General features: G+C 42.5%; 1 protein-coding gene and 1 long non-coding RNA gene across 3 annotated transcripts in view; one reads left to right on the plus strand and one right to left on the minus strand.

Moving 5' to 3' along the window:
* Positions 1 to 8,694, minus strand: part of LOC148684856 (uncharacterized) — a 32,649-nt gene extending 23,955 nt beyond the window's left edge. The window contains exons 1-2 of the long non-coding RNA XR_015951510.1: positions 8,528 to 8,694; positions 2,355 to 2,414 (exon numbers count right to left, since the gene is read on the minus strand). This is a non-coding gene — a long non-coding RNA (uncharacterized LOC148684856). The remainder of the gene's footprint in view (positions 1 to 2,354; positions 2,415 to 8,527) is intronic.
* C8H8orf34 (chromosome 8 C8orf34 homolog) overlaps positions 8,064 to 26,851 on the plus strand; it is a 94,023-nt gene continuing 75,235 nt past the window's right edge. For both annotated transcript variants that reach the window (XM_035125357.3, XM_060277763.2), the window contains exon 1: positions 8,064 to 8,560. In XM_035125357.3, coding sequence (XP_034981248.1) covers positions 8,492 to 8,560 — 69 coding nt within the window. In that variant the 5' untranslated portion in view covers positions 8,064 to 8,491. The remainder of the gene's footprint in view (positions 8,561 to 26,851) is intronic.

Raw genomic sequence — 26,851 nt, forward strand, 5'->3', positions numbered from 1 at the left:
AGCCATTTTGGATTAATTTATCACACACCTTTTTGGATTGATTTGAATGGGCAATGATTCCTTCGGACATCTTATGTAAACTTGTTTGCTTAAGCGTCGAGGGGTCCTTTTGTTTTTCAGAGTCATCGCTTGGTAGCAGTGTAGGTTCTATACTGTTTTGTAGCACGGCCAGAGAGTGTTTTGTTGAAGAGCTTGGCTTTTGGACAGTTTTCTTCGTTATTGTGGAAGGGTTGTTTGTTATTGAGTCCTCCAGCAATTTGAAGAGCTTTGGGAAGTTCATTTTCCTGGTCTGGTAGTACAATTTTCCGGAGCGGCGGCCCATTTTGATATTCTTGGGCTTTTTCTTTTTTTGTACCTGTCGCTTTCTCTTTAAGGACAGTTTCCTGACCACAAGGGGACTTTCCTTCTGTCGAGGTGTAGAGGAGTTAATTTCCGTGACTTCAGTGCCTGACTGGCATTTATTATCATTGGATATATTATTATTTGATTCATGAGGTGGAGGCCTTTCTTGTCTCTTAATTAGTTCAATTAAGGTAGCAAGCAGGCTCAGGCTTTCTGATAGAAAGTTTTTTATCAGCTTCAGGTCTTTATTTATCTGTGAAGAATAGTTTCTAAACAAGTCTTCATACATCCCAGACAGAAGGTAAAAGTGGCTGTGCGTGAATTGTAATCCGATGTTGCCTTGCTGTTTATCCCATTCCTGTGAGGGAGGTGAACTGGGCACATTTAGTCCAGAATCAGGGTTTCCACTTAAAGGCCCCTGCTCCTGAGGTGGTTCATGATCTGAGTGGGCGACGAGGCTCTTATTTGCTAACGCTGCTTGTTGCAACTCCGTTGCCAGGTCTGTTTCAGCCACTTTATCATTTGGTGTTTCCTCCCACCTGTTCCAAGCATGATCCAAAGACCATTCGTGTGGGTGGGGGTCTACTGGGTTTTTTAATCCTTCCCCTTTTGATTGAAAAAAAGTTGGAATTTTGGTCTGCTTTTTTCTTAAAAGGCTTTCCTCAGGATATAGAGGTGATATACCCAGTTCCTTATAACACTGTCTTGTTAGAACCATAGCTGACTCAGAATGATATAGGCTAATTTAAGGAGTCCAGCGTTAGTCTGGGAAGCTATGGAGGCTATGGAACTGCGGAGGAGGAGAATTTACGAGCTCTTCAAACAACTCCCAGAGTCTTTCAAAGATCTTGTCGGAGTCTTGTTGGTGATAAGGGAAGGAGGTTGGTAATTATTTCTGCCCTGCACTTCTTTATCGGCGTATTTGTTAAAAGATGCTCTTACTCACATAAGCGGGACTCAGAGAGAACTTGCCTCGGCGCCATCTTGGAGACTTTGGATGAGGTAGTGGTGGGGAAAGGCAGGAACCCCCGGACATTTGTGGCCCAGGACCCAATGTATGCAAAGAATTTTGGGGCAGGCCCAGCATGGGTACCCGCCACAGTCACCAAGGTGACCGGTCCCGTGTCGTACGAGGTACTAACGGAAGGGGGGCAATGTTGGCGCCGCCACTGCGACCAGCTACGGCGACGATTCCCAGGAGGAACCCAGGAGGAGAGCGGGACAGAGGGGTCCCAAGGGGACAGCAGGGCAGTGAGGCCTGTAGAGCGAGAGGGGTGGGCAGGGGAAGCAGAAGCAGCAGGCACAGAGGGGCGCCCCGAGGCTGGAAGGACACCGGAACCAGAGTCACAACCTAGTGGTTCAGTGGCGCCAGACCAGACAGCCCCGGCACAGCCAGCAGCCTCGGAACACGAGCCAGAACCAGAACCCCTGACCAAGGAACACCCCAGGCCACAACGCACACGGAGGCGGCCAGCAGACCTTGGGGACTACGAATGCAACTTCCCGGGCAGGACTGGAACTTAGAGGGGAGGGGTGTTATGTACTGAGCTGAATCCTAGAACAATAGGATTCAGAATCAGCGGGAGCTACCCAATCCAACTCCAGGTGGAAGTGAATCCGCAACCTGATTGGCCTGCTGGAGCAGCCAATCAGGCGGCTGGCAGAAGTGAATCTGCTACCTGATTGGCCTGTAGGAGCAGCCAATCAGGCTGCAGGCAGAAGTCAATCCACAATATAATTGGCCCACAGGTGTAGCCCTGAAGTAGCCAATCACGCAAGGCCCATTGTGTAAATAATGTATATAAGCAGATGGTTTTGGGAAAAGAGCCATTCGTCTTCTCTTCTCCTCCTTGATGACTATGAGCTGAATAAAGAGCATGAAATTCACTCTCGACTCCGAGTATATTTCAAAAGCCATTGGCAATAATTCTTACACTCTTAAGGGGGAAAGCAGGTATAGAATATTCATGCAATTAGTAACTGTAGCATTAAAAATATATATGAAATAGTACCTGCAGGAACTTCTGGTCTGCATTGGCACGTGAAGTGGGGCAGGGGGGTTCTTCTTGAACCTTTGAGATAAAATGAGTTATCAATCAGTGAAAAGAACAAAGACCAGTTTAAAATCCTAGCAGATTACTTCTGTGTTATAATGATATGCTAGTGTCCAAATTAAGTATTTCATTAAAAACACTTATTTGCTAGCACATAGAATTGTAATGTGATATGATGGGGGGGGGAAGCAAACTCTGAAATAATATATTTCTGAATGATCTGCAAGCTGAGCCTTCAAAAACCACTATTCGTTTTTCAAAGCTGTGTACTACTAGCACAATTAAGTGCACAATTAAGCATTTCTAAAACTGGTCAGTTATTATTTCTGTAGACCTAGAGCATGATCATAGGTAATGTATGCACAGAAAATTTTCATTTTCTTCTGTACCCCAAAATATCAATGTCTACATATATTCTGCATAAATAGACTATTCCCTTACTAAACAAAAGAAGTCCCTCATATCACAGGTTTCAATTATGCAATGCAGTTCTGAACTGTGGCCTGCTGTAAGGAGAAACACAAGCGCTAAAGTTGGTCAAGGCAGAATGCTTGATTGTGGTAAGTTTCTAATACTGTATTTTGTAGACAGGAATGTGTAACTGTACACATGCCCCCTCTAGTGGCTTAATAGGTGGTATGAATTTGCTCCATCCAGTTGGCTTGGTTACTACTATGTAAAAACCAAAGGTCCAAATTTCAGCCTCCCATCTCCATGTAGAACCATGAAATATGAACTTTTGTAGTTCTACATGGGGAATGGGGGCTGAAACCTGGAACTCTGGTACTTACTTCGTAACATCTCCAAATGGCTAGAGCAAATACTCCCTATAAAGTTTAGCAGAGCTATTCCAATCCTCAATTCTGTAGTGAATTCAGTAAACTGAATGGGAAATGTACCTTTGAGCCAATAGTTTACTCCACCTTCAATAAAAGGACCATCTTGCCCCCATCTTCTTGTTCTTTGATATTTCTGCCATTTATTGCTGGAAGGGTATCCAGAGAGACTAGAAATGAAAGCTAAAGATCATGGTCTTTAAAAATATGGAAATAAGGCTCACTAATTTATGAAGAACTATATAATTTGGAAAGAGTCATAATATCTTCTCTAATTTCTCTCAAACTACTATATATATATTTAATATGGAGCAGGCTTGCTCTGCCCACAACCAATAGCTTTGAATGCAATGTGCTATGTGCATCCATTTTATTGATTCATAATGATGTCACCCAATGGATCAGCCCTGGAATGTACTGGGTTTTTTCTTTCATATCTAAAAACTTCTACCATGTTTTTCTGATCCTTCCAACTCTGTATTTGGAAAATAATAAGAGGCAGGAGTCAAGCCATTTATCTTAGTTATGTTTGGAAGGCTTCAATATGTTTCATTTATGAACACATTTGACTGGATATATAGTACTATGAGAAAGAATGGGCTTTGATTAAGGTTTAATCTGGGCAATTCTCCATGACATCAACGTTGACAAAGGAACAGAAATTTATGGTCATTTCAGAATTATGTTTGAGGACCTTTTTTGTATTGAGTTTACACCAATCTATAATTTGAAGTAATTTTAGGAGGTATTAGAACATTGATCTTTAAAGATACAGCAAAGTAGGAGAGTTCTGTAAGATTGCAGGGAATTTAATTTATTTTCAATAAAAGGCAAAGAATGTGTCGCACACATCCATTGTATTGAGAAACTTTTTTATTGTTTCTCTTTGTGTTTTTAGCAACATTCTCCTTAAATTCTTTTTAGCATCCCTTATTGTCTGTTTACATTACAGTACTTACAGCAATTGAACTTGATACAATGAAATATGTTTCAGATACCCAAATGAATCTGGAAAAAGAAGTTCTATACATAGCATATGGATCAACTTGTAATCAGAATAGAATGACTTGGCACTTCATATTTGTGTCCTTTGCAGAAAGCCAAATTATCACTTCAATTTCTTTTTCTTCCAGTGCTTACACAATCATTTTTTTCTACAGAACACGTATTTTATTAGGCACTCAAGTCTTTAAATCTAGTTCTGATTTTCCTGTGATGACTGAGGGTTCATTATAGCCCCATAAACGGAAATGGTGACTCCTCAGTATTTTTTAATGTACCATACAGTTCAAAGATGCACGAGACACTTCTGAAACTCTATAAACATTATCAGAATAGCCACAACTTATGAAAACACAACTAAATGGGTTTAAGAGCTCATGTAATTCAGTAGATAGAATATTGGGTTTTCAAGATTACTCTCAAGACTCTACTCTCAATCAACTTAGAAGCTTCAAAGGTTGCAAGAACTAAAATTAACTTAATACACTAAGAGTTGGATACAGACTTTATGCTTATATCTTATTAACTGAAATCAATGGGACTAACTCTAAGCATGAAATCCTAATCCCACTTACCCTGATGTGAGCACCACTGAATTCAGCAGGACTCATTTGTGAGTACACATGGTTAGGACTGCACTGGAAGTCTGGTTCCAACCCTAACAGAGCAATCCAAACACCTCTTAGACCTGGCTATGGGGGCTTTGGATTGAACAGAGGTGCTGCCCCATTCAGCTCTGCTGGCTGATCCAGAATCCCACCAACAGAGTGATGCAAGCATCACTTCATTGGAACCAATCCCTCTCTTCCACTCATGTTCCAAGCGTGGCGATGAGTCAGCCTGGGATCCACTGAATCTCATTCCAATCTTGCTGCTGTTGCCTGATGCCAACAGGCCCGATCCAGATCCACTGGCACATGGATCTGGACAAATGGTTCTGCCCCTTCTCCTATTTCTATCCCCGTGAATGGGTAAGCTGTAGAGGTGGCTCTGCCAGTTGGGCAGAGGATGTGGGTTTGGATGGTACCTTAAGGCTGCAATCCCAAAGACATGGATCTGAAAGTAAGCCCCACTGAACTCAATGAGATTTATTTCTGAGGGGGCCCACATGGTTGTGTTTTTTATTTTTATTTTTAAAAACCTATACCGATTGCCCAGTGGGTGCTGGTCCACTAGAACTACTGGGGCACACACCTCCTCCCAAAAATGTCAAGCAATTAAAAAAAGGTGCTCCTCAAAATCTCAAAGCCACACACTCTTTCCTGTTCCACACACACACTATATACTTCTTTTGGACTATAGAAGCATTTCCGCCAACCTTCAGTTCTCTTCACTAATCAGCTCTCTGTACCACTCAGCCAATCCTAATCAAAATGCAAAGAGATCTCCCTCATGTGTCTCTAAGCAGAAAAAGGATGTGACAAAGTGGGTTGTTGGAAAGTCTGCCCTATTAGGAAAGCTCTTACTCCATCTGTTGTTATGAGGCCCGTCCAGCACAGCCACGGGATGAGTACCAACTGCTTCAAAAACAGCTCTACGTGGTGGCATTAGTATAAGATTCATACATTGACTCTGAGAATGTTCAGAGATGTTTCTCTGAAAGCCAGAAAAGCAACAAGAAGTTCCCTACTTCGAGGAGCTTTTTTATGGTTTAGTTTAGTATTTGGAAGATATTATCCCAAATCTCAGACAAGAAAAGGTTGATTATGATTAGTCTGGTGTAATGAACTCTACTCATGAGCTGAGATTATTACTGCACGTTTGCAGGGCAGCTATGCATTGCAAATATTTTCTGATGCGCTCTGATGTGCCCTGACTGAAATGAAACAACATTTATTTCCTTTTTGTGGTTTACTGTTGGAATACTTTGTTATTTTAATTCAGAGGGAAAAAAGTGTTCTGGATATTGAATAGTTAAGTAGATTATGGGTGCGAGGAAAACTGCATACAACTAGAAGCAAGTGTTCCTCATACTTTATGTGCTTAGTTTTTCGGCAATAGATGTGTAGGTATAAACAATGCTGTTTAGTCAGTTGTGTCCGACTCTTCGTGACCCCATGGACCAGAGCACGCCAGGCACTCCTGTCTTCCACTGCCTCCCACAGTTTGCTCAGACTCATGTTCGTAGCTTCGAGAACACTGTCCAACCATCTCATCCTCTGTCGTCCCCTTCTCCTTGTGCCCTCAGTATTTCCCAGCATCAGGGTCTTTTCCAGGGAGTCTTCTCTTCTCATGAGGTGGCCAAAGTATTGGAGCCTCAGCTTCAGGATCTGTCCTTCCAGTGAGCAATACATGAATTCAAAAACTGATATGGTATGGCTTAATTTCTAAGTGAGAGATATATAATCAATCTTGCCTGAAAACCATATTTAGGCCCTCTTACATGGAAGCTCTTTTCCTGTCCATGGATGTGCCGAAAATAATAATAACTGATTCTCTTTTTAAGAGGAAGAGCAGGAGATAATTGCACTCTGCACCTGTGTAATGGCACTTTCCTAAATAAGTGCTGTGCAAGTCCTATTGTGAGGAAAGCGGCAAGGTTAAAAACTGCAGCTCTGCAAAGTCGAAATATTACTGGCTGCCTCTGCCAAAGCCCCAGCCTTAAAAGCTAGGGTGGGGAATCCCAGGGGGTCTCTCTATCCAGCCCTCAGTACTATGTGGGCCACACATCCGCTCTCCAGGCCACACTCCTGAATGCCCTTCCTCTGCACCCTCCTTGAGTACTTATTCTGTACTGAAACTGTGAAACTGCCTCTTGCTCACCTGGATGGGTATAGAAACCTCTGACAATTGTATAGCTGGAATTGACTTTACCAAGTTAAGAGTTGCATTCATTGTTCTGTCCCCTTTTCCCTTTGACCCCACCCTATAACTGACACGTGGCTCCCATCATATTTTTCAGGAGGGACTGTGTACCTTGCCCGCCCGTGCCATATAGGTTTTAGGCCCACACACTTGAATAGTCCTTGGGAGTGACTTTTTAATGGAGTAGTTCTAGTTACAGGTCTACCATAGTCGAAACAAATTTTAAAAAAATTCCTTCCAGTAGCACCTTAGAGACCAACTAAGTTTGTTATTGGTATGAGCTTTTGTTTGCATGCACACTTCTTCAGATGCCAATGGAGTAGCGTGATTGATGGCAGCCCCTTCAGGTGTGACAGGGGACTCATGTCAGCATATTCCAGAAGGGCTATTAAACATTCCTATTGGGGCTGTGTGGCTTCAGTTGTGTGTGTGTGTGGGGGGGAATGCCATGTACTCCTGAAAAGACCCTGTGGCGCAAATGGTTGAGGACAGGTGATTATTTATGGAAAATAAGCTAACATGGATCTGTTAAAGACTATTATTATTTAACGAAGATGCTTCTTCACGGACTGTTACGACACTTGCATAGTTCTCCAAAATTTCTACCCCTCTTCAGTATCTCAGAACCTCCAAAATAAGTAAATAATAATATATATTTTAGAATGAGATTCAGGTTGAATATGAGGAGGAATGTTCGTCCTCAATGCTTTGTAGCTTTCCCGGGGTTGTCTGCAACGGCCAAAAGGGCTGTAGAGAATAAAAAACAACACGCGTGTTTCTGGCGTCCGAAAGCGTTTTCACAAGTGACACCGAACACGTGTTGTAGACTCGGAAGCGCCCACCTCCGTGCATGCCATCCCACCGCGCGCCCCCTTCCCGCATCCCCTCTATGGCTTCCCCACATTTTCGCCACGCCGCCTAGGAAACAGTTTTCCTCCTTGGCGAGGGAAGCGGCTCCCTCGTCTGGCCGCGCTTGGGAAAGAGCAGCGCCGTTGCCATTGGCTTTGCGAGAGGCGCTGTCGCTAGGGAGGCGAAGCTTGGCGAGGCGTCTTGAGCTGGAGCCGCGGCTCCGCTCCCTGTAACCAAGGAACGAGTGTCTGTCGAGCCAGCAAGGCAGCGCTCGCACCAGGGCTGCTCCCGCCGCCTCCCTCCAAGCACCCGGCACACTCCATGGAGGAAAAGACCCCAGCCTTTTCTCGCCTCGCAGCCTGGGCTCGGCTCGGCTCTGACGCACGGGCTGCCTTCTAGGGAGCCGAGTTTGCGCCGTCCGCCGGACCTCTCCACGCCGGTCTCTCCGTCTCTGTCCCGCCGGCTCCTCCCTCCTTCCCTCCCTCCTCTTTTTGCTTCAGAGCAAAAGGGGACCTCGGGAGTCGCTGAAGCAGCAGCAGCAGGAGCAGCAGCAACAACAACACGGCCACGCCAGCTCCTCGCCCCGGGCGGCAGCTGAATCTGATGGCGTCTCACCAGCAGAACAGGATTCAAGCCTACCTGGAGAAGAACAAGATCGGGCCCCTATTCGAGGTAAGGCGGGCGGCTTCGGGCCACCGGCTGGGCTCCCTTGGCTTGCACCGAGCCCGGGGCGCTCGGCTCCTTTCGGTAGCACCAGCCGCCCTGCGCGCGCGCCATCCGCCTGGGCAAATGCGCGCGCGGGTCACGCCGAGTTAACTTTCAGCCTCGCCTTCAATTGAAATTGCAAGGCACACCAGGAACAAGTGAGTGACCGATCTGATGGCCGAGCGCCCGCGAGCGGGACTACCTGCTTACGCGTGTGTGTGTGTACCTCGCTGTAGGTTGCATGCAGGTATGCTTCACCTCAGAGAATTCACCTGTGCCTCCTGTTTCCCTCTCTCACGCACGCTCTTCTTTTTCCTCTGTTCCAAACTCTCCCTTCGCCCCCACCCGTTTTCAGTTTAGGGTCCTGCTCCTGTTCTCTTGAGAATTGCACAGAATTATATCATACCAAGAGCAACTTCTCTCCTCCCTACTGTGCTGCTGCATTTAGTATTCTTTCTGGTGTGCACCTGTTAAGGATAAAAAGCCCTGCTCACCAACGACTCAGGCAACCTTCTTGCACGTTTTCTCTTTCTGGCAGGCACACAAGTCTTTCTCAGATGTTAATGCTATCTCTTTGCTTAACTGCATCCATATATGTGTGCGCCCTTTCTCTTGCCTTTTACTGTTCTCTTGCTATTAATCCACATGTTCTGGATTTGACCTGTTCTCTTTTTTTATCTTTCCCACTGATACACATTCTTTCATCCTACATAGTTTTATTTTTTTCTTTTTACCGAGCTCCTTTGCCTAGATACATGTTCTCTGTTGCATGTGCTTCGTATGTATATATTACCACTTGCACATATCTCTTTGCAACTCTCCTTCCTCTTCTCTTCATATGGGTCTGATATTTCATACACTAAAACTGAGCAGTCACGTGTGTAGAGAGAGACAGTTGGTTCCATTGAAGGCATTCCTTGATTATTCTTTTCTGTCACTACGCTTGCTGAGAGTCAGCAAAACTGGACTGAGTTGGAATCATCTGTCACCTTTAGGCTGTGCATAGTCCAGCCTTTTGTGGATTACTGCCTGGCTCTGTGCAAGCAAATTGAGGGCAGAAAGTGTCCTGTTAGTTGCCAGGGCACAGGGTCAGAGAGTGACTTTGCACTGCCCAGGCACGGAAGGCAGCCCGAGGCTGCTGTGCTTCACCCTCCCTGTCATGTCAATGTGAGGGATGGAGAGTGTTCTAGAGTCTCTCTGGACAGGAGAACTGGTGAGGGCTCCACATGCAGACTCAGCACATGGGAGTGTTTGCTTTAGGATATAATGCAAAAGCAGTATTGCTGTGCTCTGAGAGCAAACCGGAGGATAGCTGAGGACTTAAGCATGCTGCGCACGCCAGCATAGATAACACCAGAGCTATTATCTTCTTTTGACTGATCTGAAACAAAAATACCACGCGAAAGATTAATTCAGGATTTACTGGAAGCACAAAGCAGATTTTTAAAAAGAGAGAGGATAGTTATAAAAAGTGACCTGTCCCATTGGAGCGTTTTAAGGCTTTATTTCTTTATGTCCTTCTGCATTTGCAATTATTCTGTTTGTTCTCCACAGGTTGCAGCATTTCTCTATAGGTTTTGCTTTGATATAAACATCTATAAAGAAAGGGCTGGCCAAATTTTCCTGTAACATTTTAAAGCAAATATGCTTTTAGACATCCACTCCATCAAAGTCCTGGGTAAAGAGGTGAATCTTGACAAAGGGTTGAAAAGCATACATTGATGGTGCAAGATGGCGCCTCAGAGGGGAGATCATTCCACAGCCTGAAGGCTACCACAGATAAAGGCCTCTCGTGATGTGCCATCACAACTGAGGGTGGCAACAGCACCAGCAGGGTCTCCACAGCTGAACTTAACAACTGGGTAGGTCAATATGGCAAGAGAAACTCCTTCAGAAATCTGGGCTCTTGATTGTTTAGGACTTACTGTGTCAACATAAACACCTAAAATTGGACTCAGTAACTAATTGGCAATCAGTTCAGATCTTTCAAGGCCAGTGTAATACAGTATGTGTCCAACCAGAGACATTCTTCACTAGTTGCAGCAGTCTTAATGTTCAGTGTTAAGGCAGCAATCCTAATTCCACTTACCTGGCAAAGCCCTATTGAATTCAGAAGGGCTTAGTTAGTGCTAAGTAGACAGGGTTAGGAATTGAGATTTAACCAGGTTGTTGCTGGCCCAGATCCGTAACCAGTGCACTATTCCAGCTCTATGAAGTGTTTCACAGAATCATGAACAGTCTTCTAATATTCCTTTATAGACTCCAAACATGTTAACCACTTTTAATATGGCCCTCTGGGCCAGGCAGCTGGGTATGTGAGCCATTTTAATTGTACATGGTGGTGATGATTTTGATTTTGCAAATGCCCCAGAGTGATGCTACCGTAGTTCATGGGTATTGTGGATAACTAAAATGGTAGGCAGTTCGCAGCTGCCCACTTTAGCCTGAAACATTAGCACTGCCACCTCCAGTCCAGCAGTAGGTAAGTCTGCTGGGGTGGGGCTACTGATTAAGGAGGGAGCTCATAAGATGGCTGTATAGTGGGAACCCTCAAACATGTCCTACTTCTCTAGAAAGTACAGCTATTGCCTCCCCACCCCAAGATTCATATTTATTTCAGTTTCGAATCTGCCAACTTTGGCTTAATAACAACATTTTTAGTTACTTGGTTTCTGCCGCTCACCAAACTAGTGTTTATCGTCTTCCTGAGGAGACGACTAAGCCAAAAATGCATCATGAGAAATATAGTTATGTTTAGGGGAAATGCCATTGATTTCTGTAAAAGAGCAGATATGGTTATTGACTTCTGTTAGTGAATGAAAAGTTCAAGTGGTGTAGACATCAAGTAAAATAACAAGACCATTGTGGTTTTATGCATATGGGGATGGTTAAAATGATGCAAGGGTCTCATGTATTTCTTCGGGGAAAGTGGACTATACTTTAAGGCAGCCCTCCTTTAATACATTTACCTAGGAGTGAATCCCATTTAATTCAAAGTAACTTACTTCTGAGTAGATTCAGGTAGGTAGCCGTGTTGGTCTGGTGCAATCTGAAGAAGTGTGCATGCACATGAAAGCACATGAAAGCTTATACATGCACATGAAAGGTGCCACTGGACATTTTTTTAATTTTTTAATTTGTTCTACTTCTGAGTAGGTATGTCTAGGATTGTGATGTAGAACAAATACCCCAAAGTGTTTGAAGATACATGTTCTAAAAATATTGCAAGTTTTGAAAATGGCAAAGATCAGGTTCTTTTTGCAGGTGACAATATATATATTCAGATTTTACCTACTGAAATGGAACTGAGATTCAAGCTTTTGAATGCAAATTTTTCTCTGAGACACTCAGAATGCAGCAGTCTGTTCTAGAGAAATATTTAAAAATGGCTAAGCATAATACAATGCAGCATGATTTTTTAAAAACAAAATACCCCAAATTTGTTAAGGTGGCAGCATTTTAAGAAATAATAAAATTTTAATAGAAGTTAACATTAGCTATTATTGTAGAAAGGAAACCCAGTACATTGGTAAGAAAAATACATTTTTGATTATCATATTTTTAGTTCTGCCCCCCCCCTTGTGCTTGTTTCACAGGAAATCTTATGCCTTTTCTTACTTTTAATATGTACAAGGATACTGTAGTGTGCAAGCTTGTTTGCCAGCTGACTCATTAATGAGTGTCAGTTTATTCAAAATGTTCATGGTGGTGAGCTTATATTAACAATGCTTTTCCTGCATCTAATTAAAGTACAAAGTACATTCTAAACTGCAAACAATATATATTTAATTGCATGGTTTGGAAAGGAAATCTGCGCTAAGCTACCCCAAACAAACCCGGCCATTAGGGCAATACAAATGCACTTTAGTAAAGATGAAAAATATAGTATTTAAGGATAATTTCTTTCCATAATATGCCCAAGAAATAGCTGGATGGCTGGTAAAACACATTCTTAATTTTACTAGTGTATTGGCTGAAATTGATTTTTCATGGGGGTGGTATTTTTCTTTTAAAATACCATAACCTGCAAAGCAGTGGTAAAGTTTGTTCCAAACACGATTCTGATTTTTTGTCCTCAAGCCCAATTTCTTATTCTAACTGACTGGGCCTAGTTTTGTCAGAAAATGCTAGGTAATCATAGAATCATAGAGTTGGAATAGACCAAAAGGGTCATCCAGTCCAACCCCCTGCCAAGCAGGAAACACCATCAAAGCATTCTTGACATATGCCTGTCAAGCCTCTGCTTAAAGATCTCCAAAGAAGGAGACTCCACCACACTCCTTGGTAGCAAATTCCACTGCCGAACAGCTCTTACTGTCAGGAAGTTATTCCTAATGTTTAGGTGGAATCTTCTTTCTTGTAGTTTGAATCGATTGCTCCGTGTCCGCTTCTCTGGAGCAGCAGAAAACAATCTTTCTCCCTCCTCCATATGGCATCCTTTCATATATTTGAACATGGCTATCATATCACCCCTTAACCTTCTCTTCTCCAGGCTAAACATACCCAGCTCCCTAAGCCGTTCCTCATAAGGCATCGTTTGTGAACAATGTGTTTATTTATGCATTTTAAAGGTTGCATTAGGCATTAGTGGGGTGGAGCCACCCTCCAAACAGTGGTGTCACTGCTGCTAACCTGGAAGGAGTTCAGGTGGCGGCAAGGTTGGGGTTGCATGGATATAATAGTGGAAGCAACACCAGTGCTGGGAGAGCAGCTCCACCCCATCACTACTGACATTAGGCTGACATTGGGTACTGTATGCCTGAGCGCCTTCTAGGTAATTCCTGGATCCAGCAAGTGGTAAAATCTAAGCAAAGATTCTAATTGTGGAAATAGCCAGACAAGTATCTTGGTAATGGTCCTCTAAGTATGGGTAAGAAAGGAAGTAGCTCTGTGCCAGATGACAAATGAATGAGTGCCCGTCCCTCAACTTGCTGGTAGAAAGACAAAGGGCAGAGTTGAGAGTTACCTGAGCTAGAAGCTGGAAGCAAGCAGCAGGCTAGGAAGCCAGGGGGTCAGAGGCACGCCTGATTTAACAACAACAACAACAACAACTTATTATTTATACCCAGTAACCCCACCTATCTGATTTGTGTTTGTATCCAAGGCTGTGGCTATGGGAGAAGCAAGACTCTCTTAGGGTATTAAGGATATAAGTAAAAGGTAAAGGGTAAAGGGACCCCTGACCATAAGGTCCAGTCGTGACCGACTCTGGGGTTGCAGCGCTCATCTCGCTCTATTGGCCGAGGGAGCCGGCGTACAGCTTCCAGGTCATGTGGCCAGCATGACTAAGCAACTTCTGGCGAACCAGAGCAGTGCATGGAAATGCTGTTTACCTTCCCACTGTAGCGGTACCTATTTATCTATTTGCACTTTGACGTGCTTTTGAACTGCTAGGTTGGCAGGAGCTGGGACTGAGCAAAGGGAGCTCACTCCGTTGCGGGGATTCGAACCGCCAACCTTCTGATCGGCAAGCCCTAGGCTCTGTGGTTTAACCCACAGCGCCACCCGCGTCCCAGGATATAAGTATATATGTGTAAATAAACCATATATCCTAAAGACACTGCAGTCTCCAGTGTATCTCATTACTAAAAGGAAAGCTCTTGGAAAAGTAGCACTGGTTAGAATGATCTTGTGGCTGGGAAGTCCAGCAGGATCATGCTCTGAAGTGGTCTTTACCTGCCTCCCTCTCTCCTGAAATCTTCCTCACACAGTTGATGGTAGATGGCCCTATTATTATTCGGGGGGGGGGGAATGCCTCAGAAGGTGGCATTCTGGGAAATCTTCACGTGTGGTTTCCAACCTGATGGAGAACTCTGGTAAGTATTGTCTTCCATACCCCTCCAAAAATCAAAGAAAAAAAGGAGTCAGAAATCTGACTTAATGGCAGTACAGTCATACCTTGGGTTGCGTCCGCTGTGGCTTACATTTTTCCAGTTTGTAAACGCGGTGGACCCAGAAGTGTTTACTTCCAGGTTCCGCCGCATGCACATGCGCAGAAGCGTTCTGCACGCTTCATGCATGCACAGAAGCGCTCTTTTGCACATGCGCTCTATCGCCGCTTGGGTTGCGGACTTTTTGGGGTGTGAATGGCACCCCGGGAACTGCAGACCCGGATTGGGTCTGCAACCCAAGGTACCACTGTATAGAGGACCTGTAACTAAGAAAAGCAGAGGGAAATGGAGTAGAAGAAGACAAGGGGCTTTTAAGGAAGGAAAAATTCAGAATGAATGTTTATTTTGAGAAGTAAACAGTAGCAAAGCTGTGTCCTGGCATATGTGTCAGTTGGTTTTTACATGTGCCTTATAGATTTAGGCATTTTGGCCATACATCCTAACCTAGATTCCCTAATCAGAGGCTTGATTGATGTTTAGAATTAGGCTTTTTTCCTTTTTTTGCTGTGCTTCACTTTTACTGGTTATGTATTATCTAATCACATAATGAGCTCTTTCGGACATCAAGTTCTTTCTTGGACTGTCTCTTTTGCTGCAACTGCATTTAGGATCACCATTCCGGGAATGACTAAACAAAAGTGACAGGGTTCATTTTCCTTACTCGAAGGGACTTTCAAATCTGTGCAAACTTTAAAAAATGTTATGAAGACTATTTCCCTAATCTTTTATACTGGTTGAAGAATTTGTTTTCAACGTTTGTGAGCTCAAAAGTGTTATTTGGAGGGCTTTCTTATGCCTGTAACCTGGTGTGCATCTTGAGCTACATTTTTTTGGGGGGGGGGCACAAATAGAATTCTAGACTGTACATGTTCTTTCCACAGTATTTTGTATTATAACAGTTTTGTCACCTGTGTAAAATGCTCTGTTCTTAACGATGCGTGTTACACCTTGATTTCTTGCCCTTTTTTGAGGTCTGGTCTGTACAGTACTTTGTCCTGGCATGGTTCTGGTTCACTGTTTGTCTATTTTCTCTTGAATCTCTTCAATCCGGGGTGTCTCCTCACAATGTTTGGGTTCTCATAGTCATGCGTACACATAGTCTTTTAAAACCTTATGGGGGGGGGGGCGTGAGAGGAGATTGCATTTTCCTCCTTGAGTTAACATGAAAGTGATGCATGCATGCTACAAGGAAACTGCAGAATCAGAACCTGTTCCCGTTACCAGGAGGAAATGTTGTATGCCATGGAGAATGGATAAAACCATCTGTGGGGACACTTAGAGAGTAAGCATGAAGCATTAATCGCATGGCACATTCATTGTACGTAATGATGACTGGAAGTTGGGCAATATGGGCACAGCTTGTTTCCGAGACATGGGGTTCTGGTGGCAGGTCTTATTTTACACAGCAAATGTGTTCCATGTGTGTACACCACTGTTTCTCATGGCAAACATGTAACATATTGACTACATATACTCATGAAGATATATTTGGGGCCCCTGCTATGGTTCTGGGTCCCAATATGCATGCAGATGCTTAGATATGTGAAACGCCTTTTTAAAGGCATCCTTGATACCCAAAATGTGGAACAGAGACATACTGTACAGTACTCTGTGGTTTCTACCCCAATTCGAAATCCATGCTCCACAGTTTCTCATGTGTCATCATTTCTACAAAGAAAGTGAACATACCGGTAGTCCAAGCCTATCTGCATTTGCATAATCTCCAAAATCTGATTCCCTTCATTCTTTTTTTTCCTGTCTCCAAAACTGCCTGTAGTACAAAGAATATCCTGATGTTTATTCTGGTCAGGGTAACCATATTGTACATTTTACTCCAGCTGGAAGCTGGAAAAACTGTGACATGGAGGCAGAATGATTAAAACAGTATCAAATACACCCCCCTCCCCTGATTATATCTGTGGTCACTGATTTGGTTCACATGTTGCATTTGCATATGGTGACTAGAGCTACAGTACTAGTTTGAAGGTAAGATGCCCTCAGTCAAAGGCTGGAATAACAAAACACAGTGTATCCAAATGACATGAAGCAATGCAAATACATACATTCGTTCCAGTAGTTCTTAGGATAATATTTCACAAAGCTATACAGCTGTCAAATAGTTAACCTGACAGATTTATGTCTGTGATTACGTCCTGTGAAAAAGCAGATTTCCTCACCTGCGGGAAAAGGGAATTATGACTGAGATCAGTAATTTTGTCTGCAATGATCTTTCCTGATTGCTAAATCAATATAATTAGTTTTGACTACAGATTCTCTGCTGTATAGATCCTTGATGAAATGTAGGTTCTGCTAATAGGAAATAGTATCTTACGTCTCTCTGAAAATGAATTTCCATGTCATTCTAAGACTACAGGCTTTGGCTTTTGGGTAACAGTCTAATATTAGAGTTTCCCCATATGGTAATGAAAACTATGCATTCTAGTCACGCTCAAAGTCAGGAATTCAAATATGTATACAGTATACCATATTTTCCCGTGTATAAGACTATATTTTTTTCCTAAATTATTGAAGTTTAAAATAAGGGGTCATCATATACACGGATAGTGCATAGTGCGTCTTATACACTATACACTATACACAAAAATGTGGTGTATAAAAATCCTATTGAGGCAGTCGGAGCCTAATCATGCCTGCTCAGAAGTAAGCCTGATCTGGTTGCAGTTTATTTCCAAATACTGTGACGTTAAGTCAGATTTCTGGCTCCTTTTTTCTTTGATTTTTGGAGGGGTTAGGAAAATGCTCTGCAAAAAAGTTGTAAATCTCACAATTGAAAATACAATTGAGTTGCATTTCAGCTCTACAGCGCCATCTGGTGTCGCAGTATTATAATGCATTTTTAGTATTTTTACTAATGTAGTTGAGTCCTCAGTAATTATTATGCACACACCTTCCCATGGCTACTATTTGTATTTTTTTTTGAAATAAGCACACATTTCTAATAATTTCTAGTTTGGCCCTAAATCCCACTGAGCCTAGGGCTTGCCGATCAGAAGGTCGGTGGTTCGAATACCTGTGACAGGGTGAGCTCCCGTTGCTTGGTCCCAGCTCCTGCCAACCTAGCAGTTCGAAAGCACGTCAAAATGCAAGTAGATAAATAGGAACCGCTACAGCGGGAAGGTAAACGGCGTTTCCATGTGCTGCTCTGGTTTGCCAGAAGCGGCTTTGTCATGCTGGCCACATGACCTGGAAGCTATACGCCGGCTCCCTCGGCCAATAATGCGAGATGAGCGCGCAACCCCAGAGTCGGTCACGACTGGACCTAATGGTCAGGGGTCCCTTTACCTTTACCTTTATACACACACCTTCCCATGGCTACTATTTGTATTTTTTTGAAATAAGCACACATTTCTAATAATTTCTAGTTTGGCCCTAAATCCCAGTAGGCTTTATTGATGTGTAAATAAATATGCATAGGGCTGCAGCATAATGTCTTCTTAATAAACTATGTAACATTTTAAGATACAGTAAGCCAACAATTTATGCAAGGGTTACATTCTGGAGGTTGCACCTAAAGCAAAAATTGTGTACAGCATTGGGTTCAAAGGTGGAGGGGATTGCCAAAGTAATTTCCCCCAGAATTCCGCTCCCTTTTAATTTGTTTTCCACACGCATAAAGCTGAATGCACACAAGTTAAATGTGTGTAAGTTGTGGGCTTATTTTATAGTTAAGAAATATGTAAGCATGTATTACAGTATTTTTTCCTTAGCAATAGGCTGTTATGGCAGCTTACTTGGACTTGTTAAGAAAGGTAGCATTCTATTTATTAATGAAAATGACTTCTATGCTGCCTTTCCAATATAAGAGTGTTCAAAGCAGCTAAAAGCATTCAAAGAACAAAATAAAACAATCATAACAATTAAAGGAATTGGAATAAAACAACAAAAACAGGCTGTATGGCACATAAAAAAAAAAAAAACTCACCAGAGCCAGCATAAAGGGGAACTGTTGCTATAGTTCAATATCAAAAAAATATATTTATTTAAAACCACTAAGGCATTTTACAGTGTTAACTTTTACCATGTTTTGTGTTAAGGTGTACGTTCTTAAAAACAGAGCTTTCAGTTGTTGGTTTTTTGAAAAACGAGACAGAATCTAAAAAGGCTTTGTGCAATCACAGTAGAAAACTGCACACAGCTAAATTTTCTACTGCAGCAGTTTTTAGTGCTGAAGAGATTTGATATTGCTGTTTTCTGTTTCATATATACTTTGGATTGGGGTGAAGCAAGGCTTCTAAATCCTCTTTTTTAATACTGGTATAGTGCATTTCATATTTCTGAAGTATACTTAGAATCAAGATGAACCTAGGGGTATTATTGAAGGGAGCTGCTCACTCAGCACCTATATAGAAATCAGGCCATCCACCTTTTCACCAACAACAGAATTTGCATTGCTAGGCCAGCAGATATATGCTTAAGACCGCCCATATTGCGCTCTCTCTCTCTCTCTCTCTCTATCTGTTTTGTCCAATAATGCATAAATAACAAGGTGAGGGTGCTAAGCTTTCCTACCTTTGCAACTTAGCTCCCTGCAACTTCATACAGTTTGCATGAAGTTTGCAATAAACCAAGAATATCTGAACAAGCTTTTAGTCATAATGGGATTTGTGTGTTTTAAATTAAAATAATTACTTAAGCATTCCAATGTATAAATAAAACAGTATCAGCTTAGGCTGAGGTTTCTACCTATGTGGAAACAATCTTTAGAAATCATCTGGACTTTCTTGCAAGCAGTAGCTTTGATCCAGTACCTTTGTTGTTGGTGCATAAAGTCCCACTTAGGTGAGAGCTGCTGTGTTCGCTTCAGCATTGAGGAATATTCTGTATCAAGGCTGTACTGTGTACTCACAGCAAAGGAAGGAGCTGTAGCAAGTATAGAGCTTGTGCTTTGCATGACAAGTTCTAGGTTCAATCCTTGGCATTTCCTAGCAGGGCTAGGAAAGATATCTGTCTAAACCACTGGAAAGCCTCTGCCACTAAACCTTGATTTAGCATTCTGTGCAGGAACATATCTGAACGCTCCTCTCTCCTTTCTAGTCTTCCCAGTCTGCTGAGAAGGCAAATAAGCCACAATTCAGTTTCACTTCAACCCGTTCCTGGATTTTAACCAGGAATCTTGTTTTAAAACACTCTCTAACCAATTGCAAACTAAGGCAATTTCATACCATAGGTTATGATGCTGAAATTAGTTTTAAACTAGTATTGCTTTATGTTTAAAAAGAAGCCAGGAACCATGTAAAGCAAAACTTTTCCCAGCCAGGGGTAAGAGGAGGGTGCAGCACTCACTCACTGTCGCAGAGAATCATGTGCATACCACTAAACCATGGTTTAGCATTAGGTGTGAGCCTGTTAGGTGTGCACAATATACTGATTTAGATAGAGCAATGGTATGACTCAATATAAGGCAGCTTTCTGGGATTTAGTTCCCATAATTGAAGCAGCCCTGTTCACACAGAGGTCATAGAATCATAGAATAGAATTGTAGAGTTGGAAGGACCCCTAGGGTCATCTAAGTCCAGCTCTCTGCAATACAGGAATCTCAACATGCAATCTCTCATCCAATTTGAAACCATATCGGACCCTGCTTAGCTATGCAAATGCATAGCTGCCAAGTTATCCCTTTTTAAAAGGGCTTTTCCCTTATGCTGAATAGGCTTCCTCGCGAGAAAAGGGAAAACTTGGCAGCTATGCAAATGTGCTAGCAGTTTTATTGCTGCAGTAGGTCCTGTGCATATATTGTATAATAGCTTTGGATTTGAATAAATGTATTTAAGGCTGAGATACAAGAATAAATGTATTTAAATGTATTTAAGGCTGAGATACAAGAAGATGGCAGGCAGAATCCAGGACATCTTATTTTTACCATGCCTCTTTGTCTTCCTAACCTCCTATTCACTGAATGAGTAGGACCTGAATTTTTAAAAGGATAGTTGGCTTTTTTTAACCTCATGAAAATGGAAATCAATGAAACACTTAAAGAGGAGGAGAAGTCTGCAATATTCACCTGAATTGCTATTGGTTTTCTTATTGTAGAATTAATGAGGTTTTATTTCTAATGTGCAATTCAGTTCTGAAACAATTTACATTTTAAGTCTTTCTTGATTTATCACTTGCACCTGAGATTATTTTTTGGAAACAAAATGTGTGAGAGAGATGGGACTATGTCTGTGGTAATTTTTTAATTAGTATATGGAAGCCATAAGCTTAATATTTCTTTTTTGTTTATGAAATGGCTCAATCCTATATCCACTTAGACTCAATCCACTTAACTAATGAAGTCAGCGTCATTGAACTCAGTGGGACTTACTTCCAAGTAAAGTAGGTTACTGGTTTTTGAAGAACTTCTGAGAAGATGGTTTTTGAGAAGAAGCTACATAAATCCTCTACAACCCACAATGCTTCTTTTTAAAAAACACAGTACTGCATTATGGTGGCCTTTACATTGCCTTGTTGATCTGTAAGAGAGACCACTTGCAAGCATAACAATTGTTTATATGATATGGCCCCGCTGTCAGTATAAAACTGGTGTTATGGGTTATAGGATCAAGCAGTAAATATTTCTGTGAGGCAGAAAAAAATACTGCAGGAAATCAATGACTCTGGATACTTAGTGAAGCACTAACATAGGCTGAAGGGCTGCGGGAGTTGCTGCCATTTATACAAAACAAATTATGTCTCCTGTCAGGAAGCCACTGCACCTGGGGGTTTGTACCTGGTGTTTAGCTGGGGAAACTGAACAGATAACTTGTTGGTGTGTCACCCACCCTACTGCCTAAATGCCTTCCTGTCAGAATTGACAGAGACAGTTTTAGGGATGATATATAGGAGAACTCCCCAAGTGAAGTGATTTTATTGTAGGACATATATTCCGAAGCTGTCTTGATAGGATCAAATTGGGACTTCATGCCTGCAATGAGAATCATGTGGCTGTTTTCGTACATCACTAGCTCAACATGTGCTGCAGGTTACATTCCTGTTCTGATTCTTTTCCAGAGTGGATTGGGTATGGTTCCGTAGTTGGATGTGTGCGATTGTAACACTGTCATCATGGGTAGATCACTTCCAGATGAGGTTTGATTTGAAGGTGACTGCAGGGATGGTTCATCCCTGAATACTTACTGGTTGGCATGTCTGATATTCCCAATGAAGCTCTGATCCCACTATAAAATGGTGAGATGGGCAGGCCCAGGGCTACCATTGCCCCTATGTGCTCTTTCTTGCACTGCACAGCCCAAGGTATGCCTTGGTTTTCCAGTGAGCTTAGAACAATGAAACAAGTTGGGTGATGGCTCAAGCTCAAGTGGCAGAAGTCTCACACTGACAGTGATAAAACACAAATAAGAGCACATAATTGTACCTACTGTGTGGCGGTGGTGGCAGTACTTGCATCTGGCAGAGCTTTTCAGAGTGGTAAAGAAGCTTGTGAGTTCTGGATCACAGCCAGTAACAGCAGAACCCTCTGGAGCCTACTGCAACAAATCTGCAAGGCATTTCAAGGATAACGTTGCTTGTCTTTGCTCTGACCTTGACACTACTATTAATATAGTCTCTGATGACATGTCTAGAGAGCCATCTGGTCCTGTTCTTTGGGATCAGTTTCACTTACTGTGGCTTGAAGGTAAAGTGAAGACACTTGTAGGGAGTTGGTCAACTGCTCTACATGCTCTCAATCTCTGTCCGTCCTGACTTGTAAAGATATAGGGGCCTGGAGATGGCAAATGCCTCAATGCAGGAGAAGGTAGATACGTCTTTATTTAAAGACTTACCAGCCAATTGCTAATGCCCCCTTTTGGTGCAATGCTATTATAAAGAGTGTGATAGCTGTGAATTGCAGAAGTACTTACATGAAACAGATGGTCTTGAATCATTACAGTCTGGCTTCTGGCCTGATTTTGGTATCGAAACATGATGATTGATGAGTTGTATTGGGAGAGAGACATAGGGTGTGCAATCCTCTTGATTCTTCTTGATATCCAGTGCCTTTTGATACTGATAAGGATACCACGCCTTTGAAGAGCATGGTATCCTGTTAGAGTGTTTGGGGTTGGAGCTCAGTGATACATTGGTTCTGCTTCTAACTGTAGGGTTACCTTCAGATAACACCACTGGAAGACTTCTGCTTGACCACATGACAGTTTTGCTGGGGGTCTTGTCCCATGTTATCGCCAATGCTATTCAACATCTATCGTATATGAAGCAATCTAAGAAGCTATATGCAGTCATCAGGAGATTTGGAGCTCAGTACAATTTTTGCTGGCGAAGCTCAGCTTTACCACTCTATATACCACCTGAACCTGATGAAGCTGTGTTCTTGTTGAACCAGTGCCTGGAAGTGGTAATGGGTTGGATGGAAGCCAGTAGACTGAAACTGAATCCTGACAAGAATGAAGCTCTCCTGATGGATAGTTCTCATGTCTGGCAAGTGGGGCAGTTGGCCTGTTCTAGAGCAAGTTGTACTCCACTTGAAATATCAGATACATAGTAGTGTAGTGGTGCTCCTGGACTCAACTTCGTCACTTGAGGTACATGTGACCTTTGTCACTAGGAGTTCCTATTTCCAGCTGTGGTTGGTTTGCCAGCTATGGCCATTCCTGAAACGAGATAGGCTGGCCACAGTTTTGCACACTTTAGTCACTTCCTACCTTGACTACCATAATGTGCTCTATGTAGGGCTAGCCTTGAAGATGATCTGGAAACAGCAGCTGTCTAGAACCCATATTTTCATGGATTCGTTTCAAGAACCTGCCAAACGATTGTCCTACAGATTTAATTATGGAGGAGAGAAAAACCCTGAAATCTTAGATGCGAGTGGGGAATAAAGCTTGATCGCATGTTTACAACTTCTGAAATGGAACTGGCAACTGCCATTAGTGGCATGATATGCTCTGCTGTACTTCTGCTGTAGCGGCGCTAGCTCACTGCCTTCTGGAAATAAGAACTGGCAGAGACCTTTACAGATGCCCTTCTCTTAAAGCAAGAAGGAAAGAAGCATTTGATTAACCCCGGCCCCAAGTGCTCTTTGTCTGTTTCTCTGTTTCTCTTTTATAAGAGAAAGAAGGTCAGACTGGAGAGGCAGCAAGCATAACACATTGCTATGTTCTTCATCAGAGAAACATACTGGTGTGCTGTGGCTGCCCCAGTCTGAGATAATTTCCTCTTTTTTCCTGCTGTGTGTGAGAGATATATATAGAGAGAGAGCACACGAACTAAGCATCCACAACACACAACTCTGCTTCCTAGGCTGGGGAAATGCAGTGAATGCTGAGACTGCACTTTATCATTGCATTTGCTTACCTGGAAAACAATAAAAGGAATGGTAAATGGGCTGGAGGTAGACCATTTTATAGCTTTTAAAAAAGACCTACTGTAAATGAAATGTTGAACTCTATTTCAATAGCCTGTAAGCAAAGAGGTCCTTTGCAAAGGTAAAGCCTTTGTGAGCAGGTATGAATTTAGTAGGTTTCTTAATAGTGCCACAGCTATGTATGGATGTTGGAAAAGAAAAACATCCAAAAGAGGCAAGATTAGAGTACTGGAAAATGTCACATTTATGAAAGAAGTAAAAGGAGGTAACTCAGAAACCAATTTGCAGAATAATGCAGTCCCTTTAAAAAGCATGTGGGTGGTGGTTTTGAGAAAAGAAAAATCAAATATGTGAATGACACCAATGAGGAAAATCAAGGGAGAAGGAGTGCTGATGAAGATTACGTTACTATTCAGAGTAATAAATTGGCAAGTAAAGAATTCAGAAGCGAATCCTTTCTGCTTTAATGAGGGCAGGTACAGCGAAGCTGCCGGGTTGTTGCTGATAGAGGGCAAAAAGATTACCCTGAACATTTTGTACATTGAGTCTGAAAGATACCCAGTTAGTTATTTCATTTGTAGATTATTTTTTTCTGTCCCAGATGAAGGAAGTTATATAACTACCTTTGTAAAATTTTAATGCAACTTCAAGGGTACATTAACCAACTGAATGGTAATGGAACATTGAACTGCTATGTTAAGGAGGTGGTTGGGAGAGCGTAGCATCACAGAGAAGCCCCAGCAATGGAACCTTGGGGGATCCGTTCCAATGAGATGTTACATGGTAGTATTGATTGTTAATATGACATTGCCCTTTCTGTAAATCCTACAACATTGTGAAAGTTCATAAAGTTGCTAGAGACGTGGGATTTGTCTACCCCCCCCCATACAAGGTAAAACTAAGCTTAGCTCTCAAAGTAAACAATAACAGATAGCGTGATGGGGCAGTGGTGCTCCCCTGACCACCTGGCAGCTGAGTCGCTGCTGGTTACTGAGAGGGGGAGGGGCCAGGCAGCAGGGCTGAAGCCAACAATGGCCCAGAGTAACGAGAAGATGGTTGGTGAGGTCAAAGGGAAGTGCAGAGGGGTGGCTTGGGTGAGATGAAAAGCAAAGGGTGAGTTGCTTGGGTGAGCAGCATAGCTGCCAAGTTTTCCCTTTTCTCGTGAGGAAGCCTATTCAGCATAAGGGAAAATCCCTTTAAAAAAGGGATAACTTGGCAGCTATGGTGAGCAGAGTGAGCAGGGGGCAACCCCTAGTAAATAAAATTTTCCCTAAATTCCCATATTGCGGGGTGCAGCCTATTTGTAGACAATGTATGTACATTACCAGTTGCCTGTAAAGTGTGTGTGTGTGTGTGTGTGTGTGTGTGTGTGTGTGTATTATATTTATCTTACACATTCTGTATCCCACTTTTCAATGTAAAACCATATCAAGTGTTTTTGTACACTATGGTGGAATTATGCTATAAGAAATCCAGTAGTTTAATTTGTCTTCATGCATTTAAATACTGGCTTTTGGGGGCAGTGGCGGGGGAGGGAGAACATGTCTACTTCATGGTTGAAATATATATTATTTTAGTTGATTCATGAAGTACATAGAATTTTCAGTTGCCGAATAGAGACTAAAAAACAAGGCAGTCCCTGCCCGTAGGCTTACACTCTAATAGACATAAGCGGAGCAGGGCCCCACTTCTTGTATATTATTATAATGACTAGTTGTAATGGAGCAAAAGAGCTCAAAGGCAGCTGGTCTCAGCTGAGCCGATGTGAGACCACTTCTCCCTCTGCTGCAGTCAGGCAGAATGGCTCCTCATAGATAGATGACAGCGCAGGAAGAGAAAAGGAGCCAGATGACAATTGGTAACTCTCTCCACATCTCTGTTTACTGCAACTTGGTGAAATGGTTGTTTTTATTTTATTTTAGTGGAATACCAACATTTCAGTCTGTACGTACTTTTTATATTTGTTTTATATTATTCTTTATCATGTGCTATCAGTGTACATTTGCATAAGGAAAAAGACGGAGAATCTTGGAGGTGGGTGGGAAAGAAGACAACATAACTGTGGGTTGCGGGAAGTGAGAGAAAAATACATTTAGAAAGTGACTGGAAATGTATGTCACGCTTTTAAAGAAAAGATTGTAAGCACTGGCTTTATTTCCAACTTGCAATAGAAAATAAAAACTTGAGAGGAATAGTAAATGAGTTACTAGTTAGCCTACAGATCAATATGGCAATCACACTGGTTCTTATTCGCTCGTTTGCGCACAATGAAGGTGGCAAAGATTAATGAACACACTCCTGTTGCCATTTATCTTGCACCCGCACATGCCTGTCATCTAAAGCCCACAAAATCAGCCCACGCCATTCCCCTGATTACTTGGGCTCATATTGCTGTATATTAAACTGTCTTGTAAATTATCACCACTCCCACCACCTGAGCTGCTGAATCCAGTGCAGCAGTTTCCAGATTATCAAAATTGTGTGATTAACTTATTGGCTGTAGTCCAAACTTTTCTTTAACTCTGTGCACACAAAAATCTGTGTGCAGGATCTGTAGTTCAGAGATGATTTATAAGAATGGGTCACCAAAGAAGTAGTATTTGCCTTGTGGAAAGAAAAAGGAATACTTTACACTTGATTTTAAACTTCATGTTCATATGTTCATAATCACAACACTCTGCAAGAGCCAGGGGATATATTGCCTAGGTGCAATCCTATGTTAAGTTATTTCTAAATTCTTCTGAGTTCAATGGGGCTTACTCAGAGGTAATTGCATAAAGGATAGCAGGCTAAGGGCCAAACCGTGGATTACGTGTGGTGTAGTGGTTAAGAGCAGTAGACCCGTAATCTGGGGAACCGGGTTTGTGTCTCCGCTCCTCCACATGCAGCTGCTGGGTGACCTTGGGCTAGTCACACTTCTCTGAAGTCTCTCAGCCTCACTCACCTCACAGAGTGTTTGTTGTGGGGAAGGAAGGGAAAGGAGAATGTTAGCCGCTTTGAGACTCCTTAGGGTAGTGATAAAGTGGGATATCAAATCCAAACCCT

Source organism: Zootoca vivipara, chromosome 8 (assembly GCF_965207765.1).
Source record: "Zootoca vivipara chromosome 8, rZooViv2.hap1.1, whole genome shotgun sequence".
NCBI classification, from domain to species: Eukaryota; Metazoa; Chordata; class Lepidosauria; order Squamata; family Lacertidae; genus Zootoca; species Zootoca vivipara.